The sequence below is a fragment of the Octopus sinensis genome, linkage group LG3, assembly GCF_006345805.1.
Source record: "Octopus sinensis linkage group LG3, ASM634580v1, whole genome shotgun sequence".
Taxonomy (NCBI): Eukaryota; Metazoa; Mollusca; class Cephalopoda; order Octopoda; family Octopodidae; genus Octopus; species Octopus sinensis.
This window is the reverse complement of record NC_042999.1, coordinates 118,363,592-118,385,239: the sequence shown is the minus strand read 5'-3', so window position 1 is coordinate 118,385,239 and position 21,648 is coordinate 118,363,592. Positions and strand designations below refer to the sequence as shown.

Below are 21,648 nucleotides of genomic sequence, written 5' to 3'. Positions count from 1 at the left end.
GAGAAGGAAACAGAAAAGGAAGTAGAAAAAATTACAGAAAGAAGTGGCTTATCAAAGGAATATAGGCAAGGATTCAAGATGTAAATGAAATAGAGAAAAGAAAGTATGAAGATGGAAGGAATAAAAAAAGTAACAATGAATGAAAAATGTGAAGTAGTGAAAGAATATAAAGAAAAATATGAGAAGAAGATTGAAAGAAAAAGAAGGAAGCCAACAATGAAAACACAAATACATGAAAGAAGGAAATGAAATTTGAAGACAATACTTGTAGAAGAAACAAAAAAATAGATTGGAAAATAAGTTGAGGACATTTATCGAAAACACTATGACCCTTTTGTTACCATATTTCTTTTGAAATACACTGCCCTTTGTTTAATTCATTTTGAAAATAATGAAAAATTTAATAACTTTATCTTGATTCAGCTGAGGTTTGCAACATAAATTAACATGAAGTTATGATCAAAGGTCTTGAATTTGATCATTTTAAAACAGAAAGTTTCTATTATAGAACAGGTCTTAGGAGGATTGGTTTTAAAGGGTTAAGCTATTTGAACTACTTAAAAGTAGTTCTATTTCAGGAAGGTTATGTATTATGAAGGGAGAAGCAAATTTGAAAGGAAACCATAATCATAATCTACTGTTCATGTGTAAAAAGAGTCCAAATAAGAACCTTAAATTTCAAGTTGTAGAAAATATCTACAAAAACAAGTAGCTTGATAAAACTACTTAAAAGATAAGGAGAGGGGAGGTAGTAAAAAAAGAATAACTAATATATTACAGTTCTATATTTAAGAGATGAGGAATTATTTACATTATTTACATTCAACAGATATTTGCCCTCATTTTGTTTGTTGTTAACACAACGTTTCAACTGATATACCCTCCAGCCTTCTTCAGGTGTCTTGCGGAAATTTCGAACCTGGGTTCTCATTCCTAAGGTATTTTTTCGATGTTATTATTATTATTATATTATTATTATTATTATTATTATTAGTATAAGTGTTCAGGTCACTGCTTGGAATCAAACTCGGAATCTTGGGGTTAGTAGTCCGCTCTCTTAACCACTATGTCATATGCCCGTGGATTATTATGACAGTAATAGTTAAAACTGGAAATCAGGAATCACAAATAAACTAAAACAAGTAAAGTAACAAAAAGACTAAGATTACAATATAGTCCAAAACTAAAGCAGCAATAAGAAGACTAAAATATAATTCTTAAAAAGGGTGATAGAGTAAATGATATAAGTACAATTTGAAGAAGGGAAAAACAAAAAACAAAAGCAAAATGAAAAATATTAAAAATCAAAAATATAAATGGAAATGGAAATATAAGGAAAGGGATATAGGAACAATGAATAGGATATCTCCTTATCATCATAATAATATAATAATAATATAATAATAATAGGCATAATTAAATCTCAGAATGAGATTGAAACAGTAATTGCTCGATAATGTAAAGTATAGAAGCCATCTTATCATGGCTAACCACATTGGGGAGGGGGTTGTTACTGTAGCTTTATAGCCCCAAGAGATCTTCGTCTCTAGCTGGCTCTAAACACAATATCTGTGTCTTTGGAGTATTTGCAAAGGGAGGCCATCCCTTCCTCGCAAGCCTGAGTGATACGCTCGAACAAGTTTCGGGATGTTTGTCCCTCGTCAACGGGCGGCAACCACCAGGTAGCGATGAAAGTGAAGGCTCCTTTGCAAACAGATATAAGTTTTTCTAATGGCGTCTGCCACTGATGTCGAAAAACGACATCAGTGGCAGACGCCATTAGAAAAACGAAGATCTCTTGGGGCTATAAAGCTACAGTAACAACCCCCTCCCCAATGTGGTTAGCCATGATAAAATGGCTTCTATACTTTACATAATAATAATAGCATTTAAGAAATTTAACAATTGATGTATGATTTAAATATGCTATTAGCTCTAAACTTTTGGATTAGGAAAGTATACAGGTGTCACTATGTGTCATTGTCATCCTTCTTTTCTATGTTTGCATGGGTCAGATGGAGTTCATAAAAGACAGATTTTCTATAGCTGTATACCCTACCAGTTTCCAATCCTCAACTGTTTCCAAGCCAGGTAATATTTACCCAATGCTAGTCATGGTTTTGCAGAATATTAGAAATTAATGACACTGCTACTATGACAGTGACACTCCTTTACAATTATCACATGCTAATTGTAAAGTTTCCAGTAACTGTGATGGTTCTAGGAGCGATGAATAACAAAGGTCATATCATGCTACCTCACATCTTTCCACCAACTCTTAGAAATAATATGGCTGGGTACATTGAGAAGTTGGAGGACATTATTAAGCCCTGAATAGATGAGGTATACAGTGGAAGGCCAAACATGTTTCAACAAGACTCAGCACCTTCTCACAAAGCCCATGTAATTCAAGAATGAATGTCAGGCAATATTTACAATCATGCAACACTTGTGTCCTCCAAATTTATGATATTTAATTCCCCAGGACTACTGCCTTCAGGCATTTGTGAAAGTGAGACTAGCTGACATCCTCACAATACCATAATTTCAATAAAGGTTGCCAGTGTCCAGTTTTTGTATGAAATGAATAAGCAGCATTTAGTGCAAGCATGTCATTGATTCCAGTCCTACACTGAAGCATTCTTGGAAGCTGAAGGCAGACTCATAGAATAATCTTATGAGAAAGCTTACTGAGAACAAATGAACAGGTACAAACTGTTTAGATTTTGGGATCGATCTGGTACTGAACAAGGATTCTGGATAATTTTTCTGTTTTTTTTTTACTTAATTTTTGAGAGAGGTTGGGTTCAGTTTTAGTATTCTCGTTTGTGAGAGCAGTCAAGTTTATTTCAGATATTCTCATTTTAAAAAATCATCTTTGGCTAACCGTTGAGAGGATGTTGCCTTGGTGGAGGTTTGCGCTTTCTGAGTGCTCTTGTTATGTTATTTCAGACATTTTGCTCATTTTTGTTTAACCATTATTTTGTGGTCCTTATGTAAATCCATTTTACCATTGTAACATCTATGTATAAGGCATTAGTATTTTCATAATTATATCAATATGACATTCCATACTTCCCATCAAGTCAAACAAAGGCATTAGACATTTCATTACTAGTATAACAACTAGATTTACATGTAAATCTGCATATATGGTTTTAAACTTTGGCACAAGGCCAACAATTTCAGGGAAGGGGTTAAGTCAATTACATCAACCCCCAGGTCTCACTGGTACCTATGTTATCAATCCCAAAAGGATGAACGGCAAAGTCAATCACAGTGGAATTCGAATTCAGAATGTAAATGTGAACAAAATGCCACAAAGCATTTTACCTGGTGCAATAACAATTCTGTTAGCTCACTGCCTTTGAATTTGCATATATCACTTCACCATTTCTACTGCAGTTACTTTTTAGAATGCAATGTACTAATAATATTACAGCCTTGCTGTATTTATTAGCTTTATTAATCTCTTACTATTTGCCCCAAGCACCCCCTCTTTCCTTATTGTTACAAATGAAGTAATATATTTGCATTTTTATGTTTGTGAATAGTACATGTATCTCTGTATATATTAAGCTTAGCATGAATGTACTTTCATTCTCATGTTTTTCATTTAAGTGTATTTATGTATACATTTATGAGAAAAACTGAGCACAGGCTTCACATAAAATGCAAAGACAAGATAAAAACATCGAAACCATGTCTTCTCATCAGCTGTTGATTTAAAATCAAGGCAGTTTTGGCTCTTTATTAACAGGATTACTGACTTCCAAGTATCAATAATGAATGCTTTTTAGAAAGGTGCTGAGGACAGGTCAACAAGTAAACGAAAATATACAATGTTATATGCAACATGTAATGTTGCTTGACTGGTGAAAACTTAGTTTATGTGGCTATGAGAAACAGAGGCCAAGACAATGATTTACACAATTAAACATTAATGATTTTCTATCAGGATGAAAAGAAATAACAAGAGAGATACAATCTTACCAATTGTAATGCTAAGAGAAAATAAGACAGTAAATTTGTTGGACATTAGTTCTAAAACAACAGGTGTGATAAAGAAAGAAGCATGCTTTTGTATTTACATGATTCTTAAAACCTTTGGAAGACAGAAGACCTGATTTTAAGAATCACAAGAAGACAGAAAGGCATTGCAGGAAAAGTTAAAATCAGAGTGCCAATTTATTGAAAACACTTGATTGAAATACAGGGAATGAAAATAGCTGAAAATAGATCTGAGTGAAGTAGTACTTGCTCCAATCAACAGTTAATTATTGTTAAAATTTTTAAATAAGAGAAACAGGTTAAAGGGAAATTGTTATGCTAAAAATGTATATGTGCCTATCACGATTATCCTTGTAGTCAGAAGATCGATGATGCTTATGCTAATGTCTCTTTATGAACCTTGTTATAAGTGGTGCAAAATGGGAAAGTAAAAAGGATATGATAACACTGTCCTTTTTTCCTGTGTTTTTATGGCAGTACCACAATATTATTAAAAAATACATACTATGATATCTCACTATTGGCAACTGTACATAAATAGTCAATTATATTTGTGTATTCTTGAAATGATTTTGTGAGTTTCTTTTATTAATTGCTTTAGGGAATTCTGATGTTTTCTAACCCTTCATTTCATAAAACAAGACAATTTATCTACTATATTCAAAAAATATTGTAACATTTCCTATAAATTGATTAACTGTAGACTGGACCAATGGTTATACCTATCTATTGTATTTTTCATGCAGCTTATTTCAATCAATTGTATTGATGAACTGTATTTTAAACAAGTGTTTTCAATAACTATTTGTACTTCTAGAAATATGCATATATGTGTATGTGTGTGTGTGTGTGTGTGTGCGAGAGAGAGAGAGGGGGAGAGAGAGAGAGAGAGTGTGTGTGTGTGTGTGTGTGTATGTTTGTCTTTTTTTTAAACATTTGTTTTTGTTTTTTTTCTTCTTAATATTCTATTAATGAAGAATATAATAGGTGCAAGCTTGACTGTGTGTTAAAAAGTTTGCTTCTCAACCACCTAGTTGTGGATTCAGTTCCACAGTGTGACACCTTGGGTAACTGTCTTCTACTGGTGTACCAGGCTGACCAAAGCCTTGTGAGAGGATGTAGTAGACAGAAACTGTAAGAAGCTTGTTGACTCTTTCTCCATCTCTCTGTACCTCTCTCACTCCCTCCCTCCCTCTCTTTCACTCTCTCTATGTGTGTATGCATATTTGAGTCTGTGTTTGTCTCCCACCAGTTCTTGAAAGCCAGTAATGTGTTTATGTTGCTGTAACTCAGTAGTTCAGCAAAATTAATTGATAAGTACCAGGTTTAAAAAAATAAATACTTAGGTCGATTCATCCAACTAAAATTCTTCAAGGCAGTGCTCCAACATGGCCACAGTCTAATGACTGAAACAAGTAAAAATTAAAAGATGATGTAACCAGAAAAACAAATGTAAAATATATGTGAATTGCATCACTGAGAGGAAGACTTTGAAAGGTGATAAATAGAATTGACACAAGAAAGTGAGAAGGAAAAAAGCAAAGTAGAAGAAAAAAGAAACTGAGATGTAGGAGACGATAAAACAGATGTAAGAAGGGACAATAAGAGAAAATATACATTACTTTTATGTTTAACTTACGTAGGCTAAGGACCATTCACACACAAAAATACACTCATACACACACATTATGTCAAAATCCTTTGATAAATGTAAAGCATATATTTTTCCTGTCTTTTGTCATGCTCTTATATCTCTTGCAAACAACTTGCACACACAAGTACTACCAGTCGAGAACTCTGCATATTGAAAGCCAGCAAGTGTATGGGATCATCAGGAGAGAATGCGTGCCGTTTCAAGGTTTACCTCTTGTCGGCATCAATGCACACCAGCCCCCACCTCATTGATATAAAGCCCTACTTGCTAGATCAACTGGTTATTAAATATAGCTCAATATTTCTCTAGCCATCACTCATCCTCTCTTTTTAACCAAATCCAGTGGCTAGCCTTCTCCACTGTAGTTTGGATATCGATCATGGTAGTATTTACCTTATGATGAGTTAGGCCTAATGATAACAACAGTCATCTCACACTGATCTGCTATAAAACCAAGCCCTTTCCGATGGTTTTGCATTGCACCCACCATATCTCTGTGTGTAAGAGAAGACAAGATGTCATCAGTTTCTGCTTCTGCTTTCCATTTCCTGGCTGTTTTCACCTCTGGCTGGTTACGCCTGATTTCCATATCCTTCGATTCTCTCAGCATCATCACCGTCTGTATCTTCCCCAGTTTATATATTTCGACTATTGACGCTAGTGGTAACTGCAACGAAGCTCTTTTTCAATAAAGAGCTGAAATGTTCAACATCCGAGATAGGCCTAGCCACTTTCTAATGAACACATTACATTTTTGTTCAATGATCTGAACTCATGACAAGGCTACCTCATATATTAAAAGTGGCCACGAAAGTCATGGATACAGGCCGAACTGCAAGCATCAAATTTTATAGTTACCTGGTAACTTCAAGTTATCAATCACTGATAATCCAGCCTCAGCTTGTTTCATAATTTCCATCCCGTGACTCCTATCTGACAATGCTACAGTGTATAGTTGCCCCAAGCTCTCGACAGGTTCTTCTTTGACTGTTGGAATGCTTTCTTCAGCTATTCAAAACTTAAATTCTTTCTACACTCCCTTAACAAATATCAGACTACGCGATTTTTTTTGCTCAAAACTGCATCCTTGACCTCCTCACAAGTTCGTCTAGTCTCAAGAGGGCATTCTGAATGATTTTCTTATCTCAAAACTGCAGTATTCATCTTGAGAAGGCACCTCATATAGATGTATAGGGTTAAAAAGCACAGAATTATATCAATAGCATGAAAAGTGTCCAGCAGCAGTGATGGCATAGTTAAATACGTATTTTTGCTCCTCACAGCATCATCAGTAGCAAGTATCCATTAGCAACCATATACTTAAACAAATTTCATCTTCACTGATATAGAAAGACACTTATTAATAAATCACTAGTGCCACATATAGCCAGCAAACTGGATAAAAATCGTTATTAGTAAAGAAAGCAGTATTAGTTCAAAATAGCATTCTGCAAACCTTAATTAATATAGATATATTGTAGAAAGCACAAAGCTATAATATTCACCTTGAAAAAGTGTCTCATATAGATATATATAGGGACAAAAATCACAAATGTATGTCAATAGTAGATGAAAAACATCCATCAGTAGTGGTGGAATTGTTAAATCTAGATTTATGCTTTTTACAGAGTTATCAGTATCAGGTCACCCCAAAAGTTCTGGCCAATTTTACCTTTCTTAAAATTAAATGAAATTTAATAGCATTTTAGAATGTCTAATGGAATTAAAAATTATTTTTATGCATTTGGATACATTTAAACTAATTAAATATTTTGTTGTGTCTGGGGAGAGTCATTTTCTTTTTGTGCCTTATAATATAACACACTCACCGGTAAAATTTCCAATTTTTTTCTTATTTTTATTTTCCTAAAATTTTCGTTGCATCTTGCAACCTTCTCAATAGTTTTGAATAAGAAAAAAGTGGAAATTTTACTGGTGAGTGTGTTATAAGGCACAAAAAGAAAATGACTCTCCCCAGACACAACAGAATATTCTGCAACACACGAACTCATATAAAGAATCTTGCAAACCAAATCCAAAAACGAAATATAATTAAATATTATTTTACAGAATAATAGGAGTAAAATTTCTTTGATTAAAACCCTTTCTAACATGGAGGTATCCAAAGAACATTTGAGGCACACAATGCTTTATGAGTACAAAAATGGAAACTCTGCAGCCGAAGTGACTCAGTTTATAGGAAAGAATGCTTGAATGAAAGAACTTGCAGAAGCTGGTTTGCAAAATTCAGAAGTGGAGATTTCAGCCTTGAAGATGAAGATCAAACAGGACGTCCAGTTGAGTTTGATGATAAACTCCTTGAGGCATTACTTGAAGAAAATCCTACATTATCAGTTGAAGAATTGGCAATAAAATTTAGTTCAAACCATACAACTGTTCATCTTCATCTTCAACAACATGGAAAGGTTCCTAAACTTGGAAAATGGATGCCACATTAATTGTCCGAAAGCAACTGCGAATCCCAAGTTGACATTTGCTCTTCTCTCCATTCTTACAAACTCATTTCACCCTTTTTGGATAGACTTGTGACTGATGATGAAAAATGGATCTTTTATCAACATGTTAAACATTGTAAACAGTGGCTTGGTAAAAGGGAAAAAGCTCAAACACAACTGAGAATGGAACTTCATGGGAAAAAGGTTCTTCTCTCTATCTAATGGGATTGCAAAGAAGTAAATCACTTTGAATTGTTACCATCTAATGCAACAATTAATGCTCAAGTCTACTGTCAGCAATTAGAGTGTTTGAACCAAGCTTTGAAGAAAAAAATGACCCGCTTTAGTGAATCAAAAAGGAGTAATGTTTCATCAGAACAATGCACGACCTCACACTGCAAAGATCACATCACCGAAGATTGAAGAGCTTGGTTGGGAAAAAATTCCTCATGCACCTTATTCTCTCGACCTTGCTCCTTCAGACTACCATTTGTTTTGTAGTTTACAGAATCATTTGGGGGACATAACTTTTGCAACCCAGGAGGAATTCGAAACTAACATTTCAGAGTTCTTCACTTTGAAACCAAAAGAGTTTTACATTGATGGGATTAAAAAGCTTGTAAATAGATGGAAGGAAGTCAAAGATAATCAGGGAAAGTACATTGATGATTAAATTTCAATTAAATATAACACTTGATCACTGGTTTTCTTTATTCAAAATCCAGACAGAACTTATGGGATGACCTGATACTTCTGTGCTTTTTAACACTATATCTATACAAGATACTTCTCAGTTCTGTTGTTTTTTACAGTATATCCACATTAACTAAGATATACAGAAAGAGATTCCGAACCAATGCTGCATCCACTGCTCACAGTGAAACTTTGGTTTTACTTTTCTTTCCAAGCTGTAATGCAAACACCAGTTGTTATATTCTCTACAGCTCATTTGTTTGCTCACAATGAATATTCTGATATCTGGACAACTCATGTTGTAATATCTCAAGCCAGTGGATCGCTAAATAGTCAGAAAACCTTGATTACTACTTTCTGTTCCACCCCCTTTCTCTTACTATTTATAAAGATGTCAATAAAATATAATAAGAACCCATGTTTGTTTCATTTCAATTCTTAAAGTAATTTGATAATTCCCTGATATTATTGAGTATAATTCTGTTATAAATCCACTACAAATAAATCTGAACTGACAGACAAAAGTAGTCAACATCAAATATAATTACATTCAATTGGGAGGAAGAAAAATCAACAACAGAACCATCAGCAACAGTAATAAAACAGACAGAACGATCAGATTTTATTCTCATACAAATAAGTGTTTACATTTCAAAATTTGATCTGATTTGTAGTCACTAGATCCAAAATGAGAAAGTGGGTTAAATAACGGGAAATGGTTGGAATAAACTCACAAAGTTGTTGTTGTAATTTGAGAATTATAAAGAGATAAAAATAATACCAAAATAAAATATAGCAAAAACAAAACTATTAAATAGCAGTGTATGGGTTATAATGAAATTGGAACTAGAAAGAAAGCAACACAGGTAATATATAAAGTTCTGACACAGCAGAGGAAATGAATAAAGAATTAAAGAAAAGAAAATATAAAAAAAGCAATTGAAATGATCAAATGCCATTTAGCTTGAAGTATGAATACTGAAGAAAGTTAATAAAACACAATCCCAAAGCTGTAACCAAGATGATTGTAAGATAGATTATATCATAAAAACAACAAGGATTTTTAAAGCATTGGAAGGTATTTCCTGTGACAGTGATGTATTCTCTTGTGATACACTTCAGTAATTAAACACTGCTTTGATAATATTCCTTCTTCTTCAAAACTATTAAAGTCATTCTGAGTTTACTGAAATTTTGGACTGCATTTCATTCTAATGTCAACAAGTTTATTGGTGCAATTCCTGTATGGTTCAAGGAAATATTGACAAACCAATCAAGTGTCTGGACAACTTATTTATTACAGTATCACCACCCACATTTATGATATTACTTAGAGTTTATATGAGACATTCTGTTTTATATACAGTGGACAAATAATGTTTTAGAATTCTTCTCTCTTTGCAATTGTTATAGTTAAGAAACCCTTGTCTAGATTTATTGGAAAGCAAAATATTCCTTGTTACATGAAAAAGAAAATCAAGTGATTTTAAATGTTCTTGTAATCAAATAATTTCTATCCTCATTAAGTATTCCTGCTGTATTATTGAATTAATGGATTTGAACAGCTCATGTCTAATTTCCTGGAAGTATTCCATAAATATGGTAGCAAATTCTAAAGCCAAACAATTTGAGAAAATGTCACTTCTTAAAAATAAAATCAAAGACCATACTTGAACATAAAATCAAACTATACTAAAAATAGCAATGTGATTAATTGTAAAATCTTCACTCACCAACAAACTACAACCATCAAGCCATTGACATGCAATGTCTTCTCTCTGACTTCTGTTACTACCTTCACTGTTTCATGCTCTTCTGAAATAGTAGGCTGAACTTCCATTGACTAAGCTCACACAATACCTTATCTCTATCTCTTCTTACAATGCCTTCTATGTAGGACTCTATGAACTACATTGATTATAGATATGCTACTTATATGTTCTGCTCATATTTCAATACAGTCATAAGCCTACAATGAAACACATACTGTATATCAACTGATTCAAATGCAACAACCTTGAGAGGGATTGCAAGAAAAGTTCCATTCTCTTCTGACTAAATAACTTAGAGAATAAAATTACTCTGTATAACTTATATTTTATAATTTAGTCTTGCCTTATTATTAATGTTTAAATCCCACATCATAAAATAATAAAACAAATTTGACATTTTCAGAATCTCAACTCAGAACTGTAATTTTCTGGAAAAAACGTCAATGTCAATTAAGAAAGTTAATTATGTAGTCTTTATTTGAGATTTTACCCATGAACCACTATTTCACTTTTTATAAGACATTTTTTAATGTAGTTGAAATGAAAAGATTAGGTAGTAATTTGAGCTGAATAGATAATGAAAACAAATATGATGTCAGTGACAGGATTTTGTGGTTGTAGTGGAAAAAGTAAAATAGTTTCTTAAATTCAGTATTGAATATCAGATATTTTCTTATATATATATATATATATATATATATATATATATATATATATACAGAAAAAGTAATCTATTATGCTGTTTCTTTTAATGATAATATTTGGTGTTATACTGAGGAAGACAATATTAACATAGGAGATGGGAAGTAGCAGTGTGAGAAACCTCTGAGCAGTAGTTCAGCAATAAAAAGATGTCGAACCTATGCAAAACATGAATACCTCCTACAGAAAAATTTATTCCCACTTTGGTATTAATACACCCATCATATCTTATCCATAAGTTACCCACCACCACCAAATGTCATCTACCTCCAATACAAATTCAGATTTGGTGAGACTTGAAGCAACTATAAATGTGGGAGGACACTTGTTAAAGAATTATATTGAAGGTTTCATAAAAACTGAAAATATTTGCTTTTTAAATTATTTTGCAGCACCTGCAGATCGAGAGATCCTGAGCTGTAGTTTGTTTAGCTTATTTCTGAATAATGTACTGTCTATCTGATTTGTAATTCTTCATTCACACTGATGGCAAAAAATTCATCTTTTACAAGAAATATTATACAAACTGTAAAGAGAGATAAACAAATTAATCAGAATTTGAACAATACACTACTCTCTAAAGACAAGAAAATTGATTTTATATTATATAATGTAAATAATATATCAAGTTGTGAAGGACCTTTAATAACTTGATTTAGGTCAGGTCTCATGGCATGAGCGGTTGAGAAACAAATCCGCCTAGCTATCCCATGTAACATTTACAGATGCTCAAATACCTAGTATCAAGTGCAAGTTGTACATAGTGGAATGGAACAAATATTTTACACATATACATGTCAAAATCAAAAGGTGAAAGGGTTGACTTCTGTGAAGCTATATTTCAAAAACCATAATTTCAAAAGGATATCATTAAACTATGATCTCTCAAAATAATAATCTCAACATAGAATTACTGAAATTTATCTTGTTGATGTAATAAACTTCATGTTATGCTCACTTAAGCTGATGTATATAATATTATAGCAATAGAGAGAAGAGAAAAGCAGACCATCTGTTTTCTTATTTAAAATTTCAGACCACCAGCCATCAGTCCTTTTTGCATATTTGGTTGTCATAGCAATGGTTTCTATTCTTGTGACTTTGCTGGAAGAATCAACTTTCAATATGAATCTTGTAGCTAGTAAAAGGTATAATTATATTGCAAACTTTTAATTAATTTATCAATATTTTACTCATTCTTTCTTTAATCACACTTTTCATTTCTGAGAATTTATTAAAAACACATGTCTTTGTGACCAAGATATCTTGGTAAAAATATTTTGTATTGATATGGAGAAGTTTTAGAATTAAGATATAATAGATTACACATGTATGTTCCATATACATTTACCCTCCAACTTTTGATAAATTTAAATACAACATAATTGAATTAACCCCATGCTGTTACCCTAACAACTAAATCTTAGATTTTCTAAACTAACTAGAGACATTGCTCACCTTACACAAGTTCAAAGTATGAAGTCAAATGCATTTGATGTCAGCTTAACTTCCAGATAAATTACAAAATTTCACATCCATAAAGGGCTTAGCCCCAAAGACAACTCATCAGATTAAAGACGAAGGCATAATTATTCAACTCCCCCTCAATCATGAATATACAGACATGTGAGGCATTGGTGCAGCTATTAAATGCAAATCATATGGTTGCTTTTGAAAGACACTGTGTGTGTGGACACGGATGGATTGTTAGTATATCATGTATCTGAAAAACAAACACACTCTAATGCATAGAGCAGTAATATATATATATATATATATATATATATATAACGGGAAGGTTTACGAAAATAAACAAAAGAGAAGGCAGGTGGAGTACAAACAAACAAATGTATTAGTATGGCGCTCAGGAATATATATATATATATTCTGTCTTTATGTCTCACTGTAGCCTTTCATCAGCCGACACAATGTCACCTCCTCCAATGCCCCCCCTCCTCTTGAAAGAGATTTTTTTTTGTCGTGCAAGTACATGGTGCCACTTGAAAGCACCCAGTCCACACTGTTAAGTGGTTGGCATTTGGAGGGGCATCCAGCAGTAAAAGCCCTACCAAAACAGTTACAGAAGTCTGATGCTGTCTTCTGCTTGGCTGATTCTTGTCAAACCATCCCACTCATGGAAGGAGGACATTAAATGATGATGATGATGATGAGGGTATATAGCTTAGTGATTAATGCATTACACACAAGATTGCCAGATCATGGTTTGAATAACCAGACTGAGTGGTGCGCTGTGTTCTTGAGCAAAGTACTTCATCAAATGTTGCTCTGTGATCCCTTTGATACCTGACGTGTGGTATACATCATGCTCCTATTCAGTTAACATCAATTTAATAGATAGCATGAGCTAATGTGTGGCATGCACATTTGATCACTATAAACAAATCATTTGTGCAGGTCTTTCAGCAGAAGCTGAACACTCATATGGGAGAGTCCATCATATATGTATATATATATATATATATATCTATATATATAAAACTGTAGTTGTGTGAGTGTCTGTCCCCTTCGATTTAGATTCCTAACTACTCCCACATTTTGCGGTGCAGTTTAACCAAATTTGGGTATCTTATAGTCGTGATTCATATCAAACCCGTCTGGGTATTAGCGCGCGTCTACAATGAGTCTACGATTTTAAAGATAATTTAACATCATTTTTTATTCCATTTTAATGCATAATTTTTCGTGTGTCGATAGCGGCGGAGTTGGCGTCCATGCTCACATCTGCACCTGTTTGCTTCTCCCCTTCTTCCCTCCCTCGTGAAGCTGTGGGGAAGGGAGTGTAAGGAAATCAACGTCGTAAAGTGTTGTCAAGGAGACCAGCGTTCTTTTAGAACAACGACTTCATGGCTTGAAGACACCAAAACAGAAATGGCTAAGAAAGCCCAAATTGGCATCTATAAGGGAAGTAACTCTCTAAAAATGCTTATATAGTTATTTCCCTTACAAACCTGAGCAACGCCGGGCGATACTGCTAGTATATATATATATATATATATATATATATATATTATATATATATATATATATATATATGTATATATATATATATATATATATATAGATATATATATATAATGTAAGATAATACTTACTTGGAAAAGGATGCGTGGCATTCGGTCATATAATAATGTAAATAATATATAAATATATGCATATATACATACATATATGTACATACCTACATCTATATGTATATATACATGGATATATGGGTACAGGACATCAAAAAAAAAAACGTTGAACACAATGAGAAACGAAAACATAAAAACAAAAACATGGAAACAAACTTTTTTTTCAAACAATGAAAAAACAGACTACAAGATATACAAAAAAGGAATATTCCCCTTCTTCAGTTGTGCCTGTTTCGTCTACTCCACATTTCGAGCATGTACATATATGTATTTATATATTATTTATATTATTTATATTATTTATATTATTATATATTTATATTATTATATATTTATATATTTATATTATTATATTATTATATTATTATATATAATGCATGTATATATTATATAATTAATTGTGACAGAAGTAGTATTAATATGAAAAGGTAATATTTATCCCCACTTAAAATGTGGATGTTGTGTTAGAACACAGAATACTGTGATAGTTACCATGAGAGAACCTCACATATGTACTTGTGGTACATATAAACACTAGGATTTATATAGCTAGCAGGAGATAATTATCTGCCATTGCTACATGTGATTTCAGTTTTTATTGGCCTTGTTGCCACAAGTCCATATGCACCACAAGTCCATATTCACTGCAAGTCCATATGCACTGTGAGTCCATATTGTATGTCTGCATGTATGTATAAACGTATGTGTGTAAGTGTATCAACAGGAAAATAGATCTTTCTGTATATTGCTTCAGTAGAGTTAATGTGTTAATGAAATGAACAGGAAAATATCAAATGCTTGTGAGAATATTTGAATGACCAATAATTATTTTGCAAAGGTAAATAATGTCTTGTGATTATTCGTGACAATACTTGTCACAGCATGTGGATATAATTTGTTTATGAGATGATAGATGTGTGGAAAAGACTCAACATAATAAATATCAAATTTTATACACATGTTTTTGTATTAGTGAGTATGTGTGCATGTAGATGGGTTTATCTAATGCTACATCTTATAATAATTTTGCTTGTTTCTCCATTACATAGCCCGTCCATAACACTTCCACATGATTAGTTGAAGGGGAGATAGGGGAGAGGATAGAGAGGAGAAGAGTGGAGAGGAGAAATGGGGAGGGAGAGGTAGGGAGGGAGAGGGAAGTAGAGGTGGTGGTGAGTGAAATGCATAATTTTTCTAAGTTTTTTACCTCCGTTATTTACCCCGTCTGTATACCTTTCACATAATTAATTGAAGGGAAAGGTAAAGAGCGAAAGGAAAAGGAGCAAAAAAGAGGGTAAGGTGAAGAATGAGAGAGAAAGCAGGAGAGTGCTATGTATTAAGTCTATAAAATTATGTATAAAGTATATAAAGTGTATTAAGTAATCATTGTATATCAATTTCCTTCTTTTTTCATTGAGTAATAGATGAGTGACTATCTTTTGATACAGACACAACACAGGCTATGCTTTCAAGTTTTTTGGATAAAGTTTTCAGAAATTACCCAATAAGTTTACCCTTAATTCCATGAAATATTCATGGGTTCCACTAGTAAATTACTATAATATATGTATGGATAATATTATCATCATTTAACATCCGTTGTCCATGCTGGCATGGGTTGGACGGTTTGACTGGGCTGGCACACTGGAAGGCTGTGCCAGGCTCCAGTCTGATTTGGCCTGGTTTTCTATGGCTGGATGCCCTTCCTAAAGCCAACCACTCCGAGAGTGTAATGGGTGTTTTTATGGGCCACCAGCATAGATGCCATATGCATAACACCAGTATCCACCGTAACTGTGATTCTGCTCAGCTTAATGGGTCTGCTTCTCAAGCATGGCATAACATCAAAGGTCTTGGTCATTGCCTCTATAAGGCCCAACACTCGAAAGGAACTTGGCCACTTTGCCCCCATGGGGCCCAATGCTCAAAAGGAACTCAGTCACCTTGCCTCTGAGAAGCCCAACACTCAAAAGGAATTCAGCCACTTGCCTCTATGAGGCCCAACACTCAAAGGAACTCAGCCACATGCCTCCTTAAATGGAAATAGTTGTATACTATGTATTGTAAGTACATAAGAGATTAATTTCATACATGTGCATTATAATAAGGTGGGGAGGCATATAATTTATTTGATACAAATTTATTACTATATGATTTAAGTTAATTCATTTATGTGTGTGGGAGAAATAGTGCTTGTGGCTTTTTAAGTCCTCAAGAATTATTGTATAGTGAATTGGGATTATAGCATTTTACCAATGTTAAATTACTCCTATAGAACAATGTTTACAACAATAACTCACATTCCCCTTTACAACTCACAAATGACAACAATAAGCAAGAAATTCACTAATATAGGTGCAGGAGTGGCTATGTGGTAAGTACCTTGCTTACCAACCACATGGTTCTGGGTTCAGTCCCACTGCGTGGCACCTTGGGCAAGTGTCTTCTACTATAGCCTTGGGTCGACCAAAGCCTTGTAAGTGGATTTGGTAAACAGAAACTGAAAAAAGCCCATCGTATATATATATATATATATATATATATATATTATATATATATATATATGTGTATGTATGTGTGTGTATATGTTTTGTGTCTGTGTTTGTCCCCCCAACATCGCTTGACAACCGATGCTGGTGTATTTACGTCACCGTGGCTTAGCAGTTCGGCAAAAAGAAACCAATAGAATAAGTACTAGGCTTACAAAGAATAAGTCCTGGAGTTGATTTGCCCGACTAAAGGCGGTGCTCCGGCATGGCCACAGTCAAATGACTGTGACAGATTTAAGATATATATCAGTAACAACTGTTATTAAGAAATATCATAAAGAAATATTTAGATAATATATAATACTGTGATGATATTCACACAGGAAAAACTATAGTCATATTATTGTTAGTATATCTAATGCTATGACTTTTATAATTAAATAGATAGGATTCTGCATACCTATGTCTTTTATCTTTTCCTTTTTACTTGTTTCAGTCATTGATTATACTGCAGCTATGCTGAGGTACCACCTTGAAGAATGCTAATTGAATAAATCGACCCCAGCACTTATATATTAAGCCTGGTACTTATTCTATCAGTTGCTGAACTGCTATATTAGGGGATATAAATACACCAACACTGGTTTTCAAGTGGTTGGTTGTGGACAAATACAGACACAAACACACCCACCCATACACACACATACATATATGACAGGCTTCTTTTAGCTTTCACTTACTAAATCCACTCACAAGGCTTTGATTGGCCTGATGCTATAGATGAAGACACTCACCCAAGATACCATGCAGTGGAACTGAACCTGGAGCCATGTGATTGGGAAGCACACCTTTTACTACCACACAGCCACACCTGTAACTATTGTCTATGTAACTTTTGAAATACGTTGTATAGAAATATTTTGTAACAAGTTGAAAAGACTTTAGTTATCACTTGGACTCACTTTTGCACATTCTAGACCAGTCTTGGGCAAACTGCAGCCGGTAGGACTTTCTTAACAGCACAACTAATGAAAAATTACCTTGAAGTTTTTAAAAGTGTGATCCACCTGATGATGAGCACTGTTTCATGTGGCCCACTTCTTGAGAAAGATTTCCCATGCCTCCTCTTGACTCTTCCATTCATATTCCCTTACTATTTCTCTAGACTATCAAATAATTACTACTTTGGAAATTCCCTTCCTTCACTTTTTAAAGTCATCAATAATTACTCACCTGATTACTAGAATAAAACAGGTGAGTGAAAGAGACCTAATTTTTAAACTCTTTCTGCAATAGTTCTGGAAAATACCAAAAATTTATATAATCACCAAATGCATGCAATTAAAGAAATACCAATGTTGAAAGGTTTCATTAAAATTGAGAGCATATCATGCTCAGAAATTATGTGGGGAGTGGGAGTAGTTGGTACCATCAAATTTAGTACTTGACTGGTACCTCATTTTATCAATCCTACAGAGGTTGATAAATGGTTCCTCATTTTATCAATCCTATCAAGTTGACTTTGGGAGATTTCAACTCTCACTATAAAGAGCCAGAATAAATACAACAAAGTATTTTTACCAATGCTCTAACAATTCTGTCAGCTTGGTGCCTCATCATGAACTTCATATATATAGCATAAACCAAAACTTTCACACCTTTGGGTTGGAGAACTGCATTATGCTAAAATGTCTGCTTTGGTATGGTGCCTATTGCTAGATGCCCTTCCTCTTACCAACCACTTTACAGAGTGTACTGAGTACTTTTTCAAGGCACAAGCATTATTGAAATCACCAGTCAGCATTCTAGTCTAAAATCTCCTTCATATGAGTAGAGCTACAATAGAGAGGGAGGCAGATATATGTTAGGAGATGAAAGGTTAAAATATAAAAGAAGAGACCAAAACAGAGCAGATTTCATGTTGTAGAGCAGTTACATGATTACTAACATTATAGAAAAAAAAGGGATGTTTATATATGGTTATCAAAGAACTTGTCTCATTGTGTGTAATTTACAGATAAGAATTATAACATTTTGAGTACATTACAAGTCTCTTTTTTCTATGCTTTTCTCTTTAATTTCTCATGTTAAAAGAAATTGAAATTATTTTGTTTTCTGAAAGGATTTCCTAAAAATTATTTCTGCAGTGCACTTCTTTGTTTAATTGTAAAGAAAAGAAATAAAACCAAGGACATTCATTAATTTACATCTTCACACCTCTGTGTCTTATCATGCACGATATTACTACAGTGTAGCTAATACATTTGTTTAATCTGGGCATTCATGCAAGCAATATTACAATATTCCACAACTCTGTTACAAAAATTAACCAAATAAAAACAAATCCATGTTGAATTGAGATTCTTGCAATAAACATAACATTAATGTTAATCCCTGTGATTCCAGCTGGAAATTATTTCTTTAATAAAGTAGCTGTGCACAAAATCTTTTCTTATCTGTAACATATAATGGTATACATAAAAAAAAAAAATACCTACATAAACTCAGATTTGAATGTTTGACAAAATCAATTACTTTTATAGAATTTTTTTCTCTTTTGCTTTCTCATCATCAATGAGCCATATGCAACTAAATTTAGAGAAAACAAAATTTGAAAACTTACATAAAAGACCAAAACTTCAGTTCAGGTAAACAAGAAGAAAAAAAGAGAAGACAATACTGTGACTGGTACAAGAAGCACTTCCCAGTGTATAAACATCTTACATAGCTGTATGGACACTTTAAAACAGTGAATTCTTTGTTCTGTTACATTTTATATTGGTTGATCTTGAAAAGCCAAATAATCACAATGAATAATACTTCAAAATATCTGCCAGAAGAATTACTTTCTTATTTGCTGTTATAAAAGGAAAACATCTACACCAAAGTGATCTCTATAAAACGTTAAAACACTATTTAATGTTCTCCAACAACACGGTTATTTTGAACTTTGTCTGAATTTCTGGGAAATTATCATAGTTAGACATAGATTTATTTAGATGCAAGTACTATTGAGTCATGTGAACTCCACTTTCATTGTAGCTTAGACAATGAGGAACAATTTTCCCATTGGCTCAATCTGCGCAAAATAACAACCAAATCTTTCTTAAACAATGGACACTGTGTTGAATAGAACAATGACCTGGGGTTGAACTACTACAATCAAAGTTTTCTCAAATATTGAGAAAGTTAAACAATGAAACCAATGCCATTTGCACTGATTAGCATTTTACATGGTAAATGTTCTTTGTATCTCATATTTACTAAAGTAAAACTGGTTGGAGTAACTGAAATGAAAATGAGCAGCACAGAGAAATGGTCGAGAGGGCAACAAAATAACTTCCTCTTTTTTTGTCATATTCTTTTAGTTCTGAATTGAGGCCATGTTGAGGCCATCATTGCTTTCAGCTTCCTTGTGTGATAAAATAAGTATCTGTTTAGTACCGTGATTGATCTTAATCAAACATAATCTGTACCAAACTTTGAGATAACATGCATATATTAGAAATAATTATTATTACCTGTGAGATGTTCTTTGAAAACAGAGTTAAATGAAGTATGGTAACTCACCTGAAAAAGTAAAAGAAAATTTATCAATAATTATATTGTTTTATATTTTAAAATTTGCAGTAAATTGAACCATTTAAAATAAATATGTTACAGTTGAGAGCATTTTGAGATTTAAATGTAAATTGATATATAATTTTAAATATATGAATTTAAATAAGTTATATATAAAAACCAGCTTGTAATACTGTTTCATCTGATGATCCATAGTCATTTGTTCCAAGTAATTTAGTGATGGTTATTGCTATAAATTTCATTAATTATACCCCAAACCTCATTATTTCTGCAACAACTCAGATCAGCATTATTAAAATTATCCTGTCCTCTCATAAGACAAGTTTTTAAATATTTTTCAGGATTTCAGCATAATTAGTGTTAAAATATTTTATGTATTTCAAAGACATTTTATCTATAAGTAGATTGATAAAGCTTTCCAATATTTAACATCTTAATGAAAACTAACAAACAATTAAAAGAACAAAGAACTGACACTCATACCCTGTAGAATATCAAAAGTATTATTCTTTAATAGATTAAGCTGGGAGAAAAAGTTGACTTAGCTGATAATATTTTTGATCTGAGAGCTGAACTGATTAGATCATAAAATTTGAGAGTAGGTTAGATGATGTTTACAAAAATCAAACTGGACAGATTTGCAAGTCATTTATTCTTTCATGTTACTATATTGACTTATATTATATCTGATAGAAAGGAGTATGAAATACAAAAAAAGAAACATAATCTGTAATAGTTTATTGTTTATTAGGCATGAATATGGACATTTTCTTGCGATATATTTTTTTATGTTTTGAAGAGAAAACTATACATTGAACAGACAGAAGTCAATCCATTGTAACCAGCATCACTTTTTCACAATAGTACTCTAAGTAGAGTACTCCTTGGGACCATTTACTCTTTATAATAACTCCCTCAAACATGTCCTTATTTATGTGAACAGTCATTTTAACTTGCTATGCTGATGATATAAAAATATTAAAGGCAAACAAAAGCTCCACCAATGTATAAAGAAAAGAAAACCTCCAGAAATATTTCTAAGCTATATACAAACTTATAATACTGTTAGAACTACCACAATCAATTTTATAGAGCAGCATTATTCAATATCTTGGAAACAGTAGCAAACCCAGGAAA

General features: G+C 32.9%; 1 protein-coding gene across 1 annotated transcript in view; it reads right to left on the bottom strand.

Moving 5' to 3' along the window:
* LOC115209871 (retinal guanylyl cyclase 2-like) overlaps nucleotides 1-21,648 on the bottom strand; it is an 870,127-nt gene that overhangs the window by 471,333 nt on the left and 377,146 nt on the right. Inside the window, exon 2 of the mRNA XM_029778448.2 lies at nucleotides 20,451-20,499. Coding sequence (XP_029634308.2) covers nucleotides 20,451-20,499 — 49 coding nt within the window. The remainder of the gene's footprint in view (nucleotides 1-20,450; nucleotides 20,500-21,648) is intronic.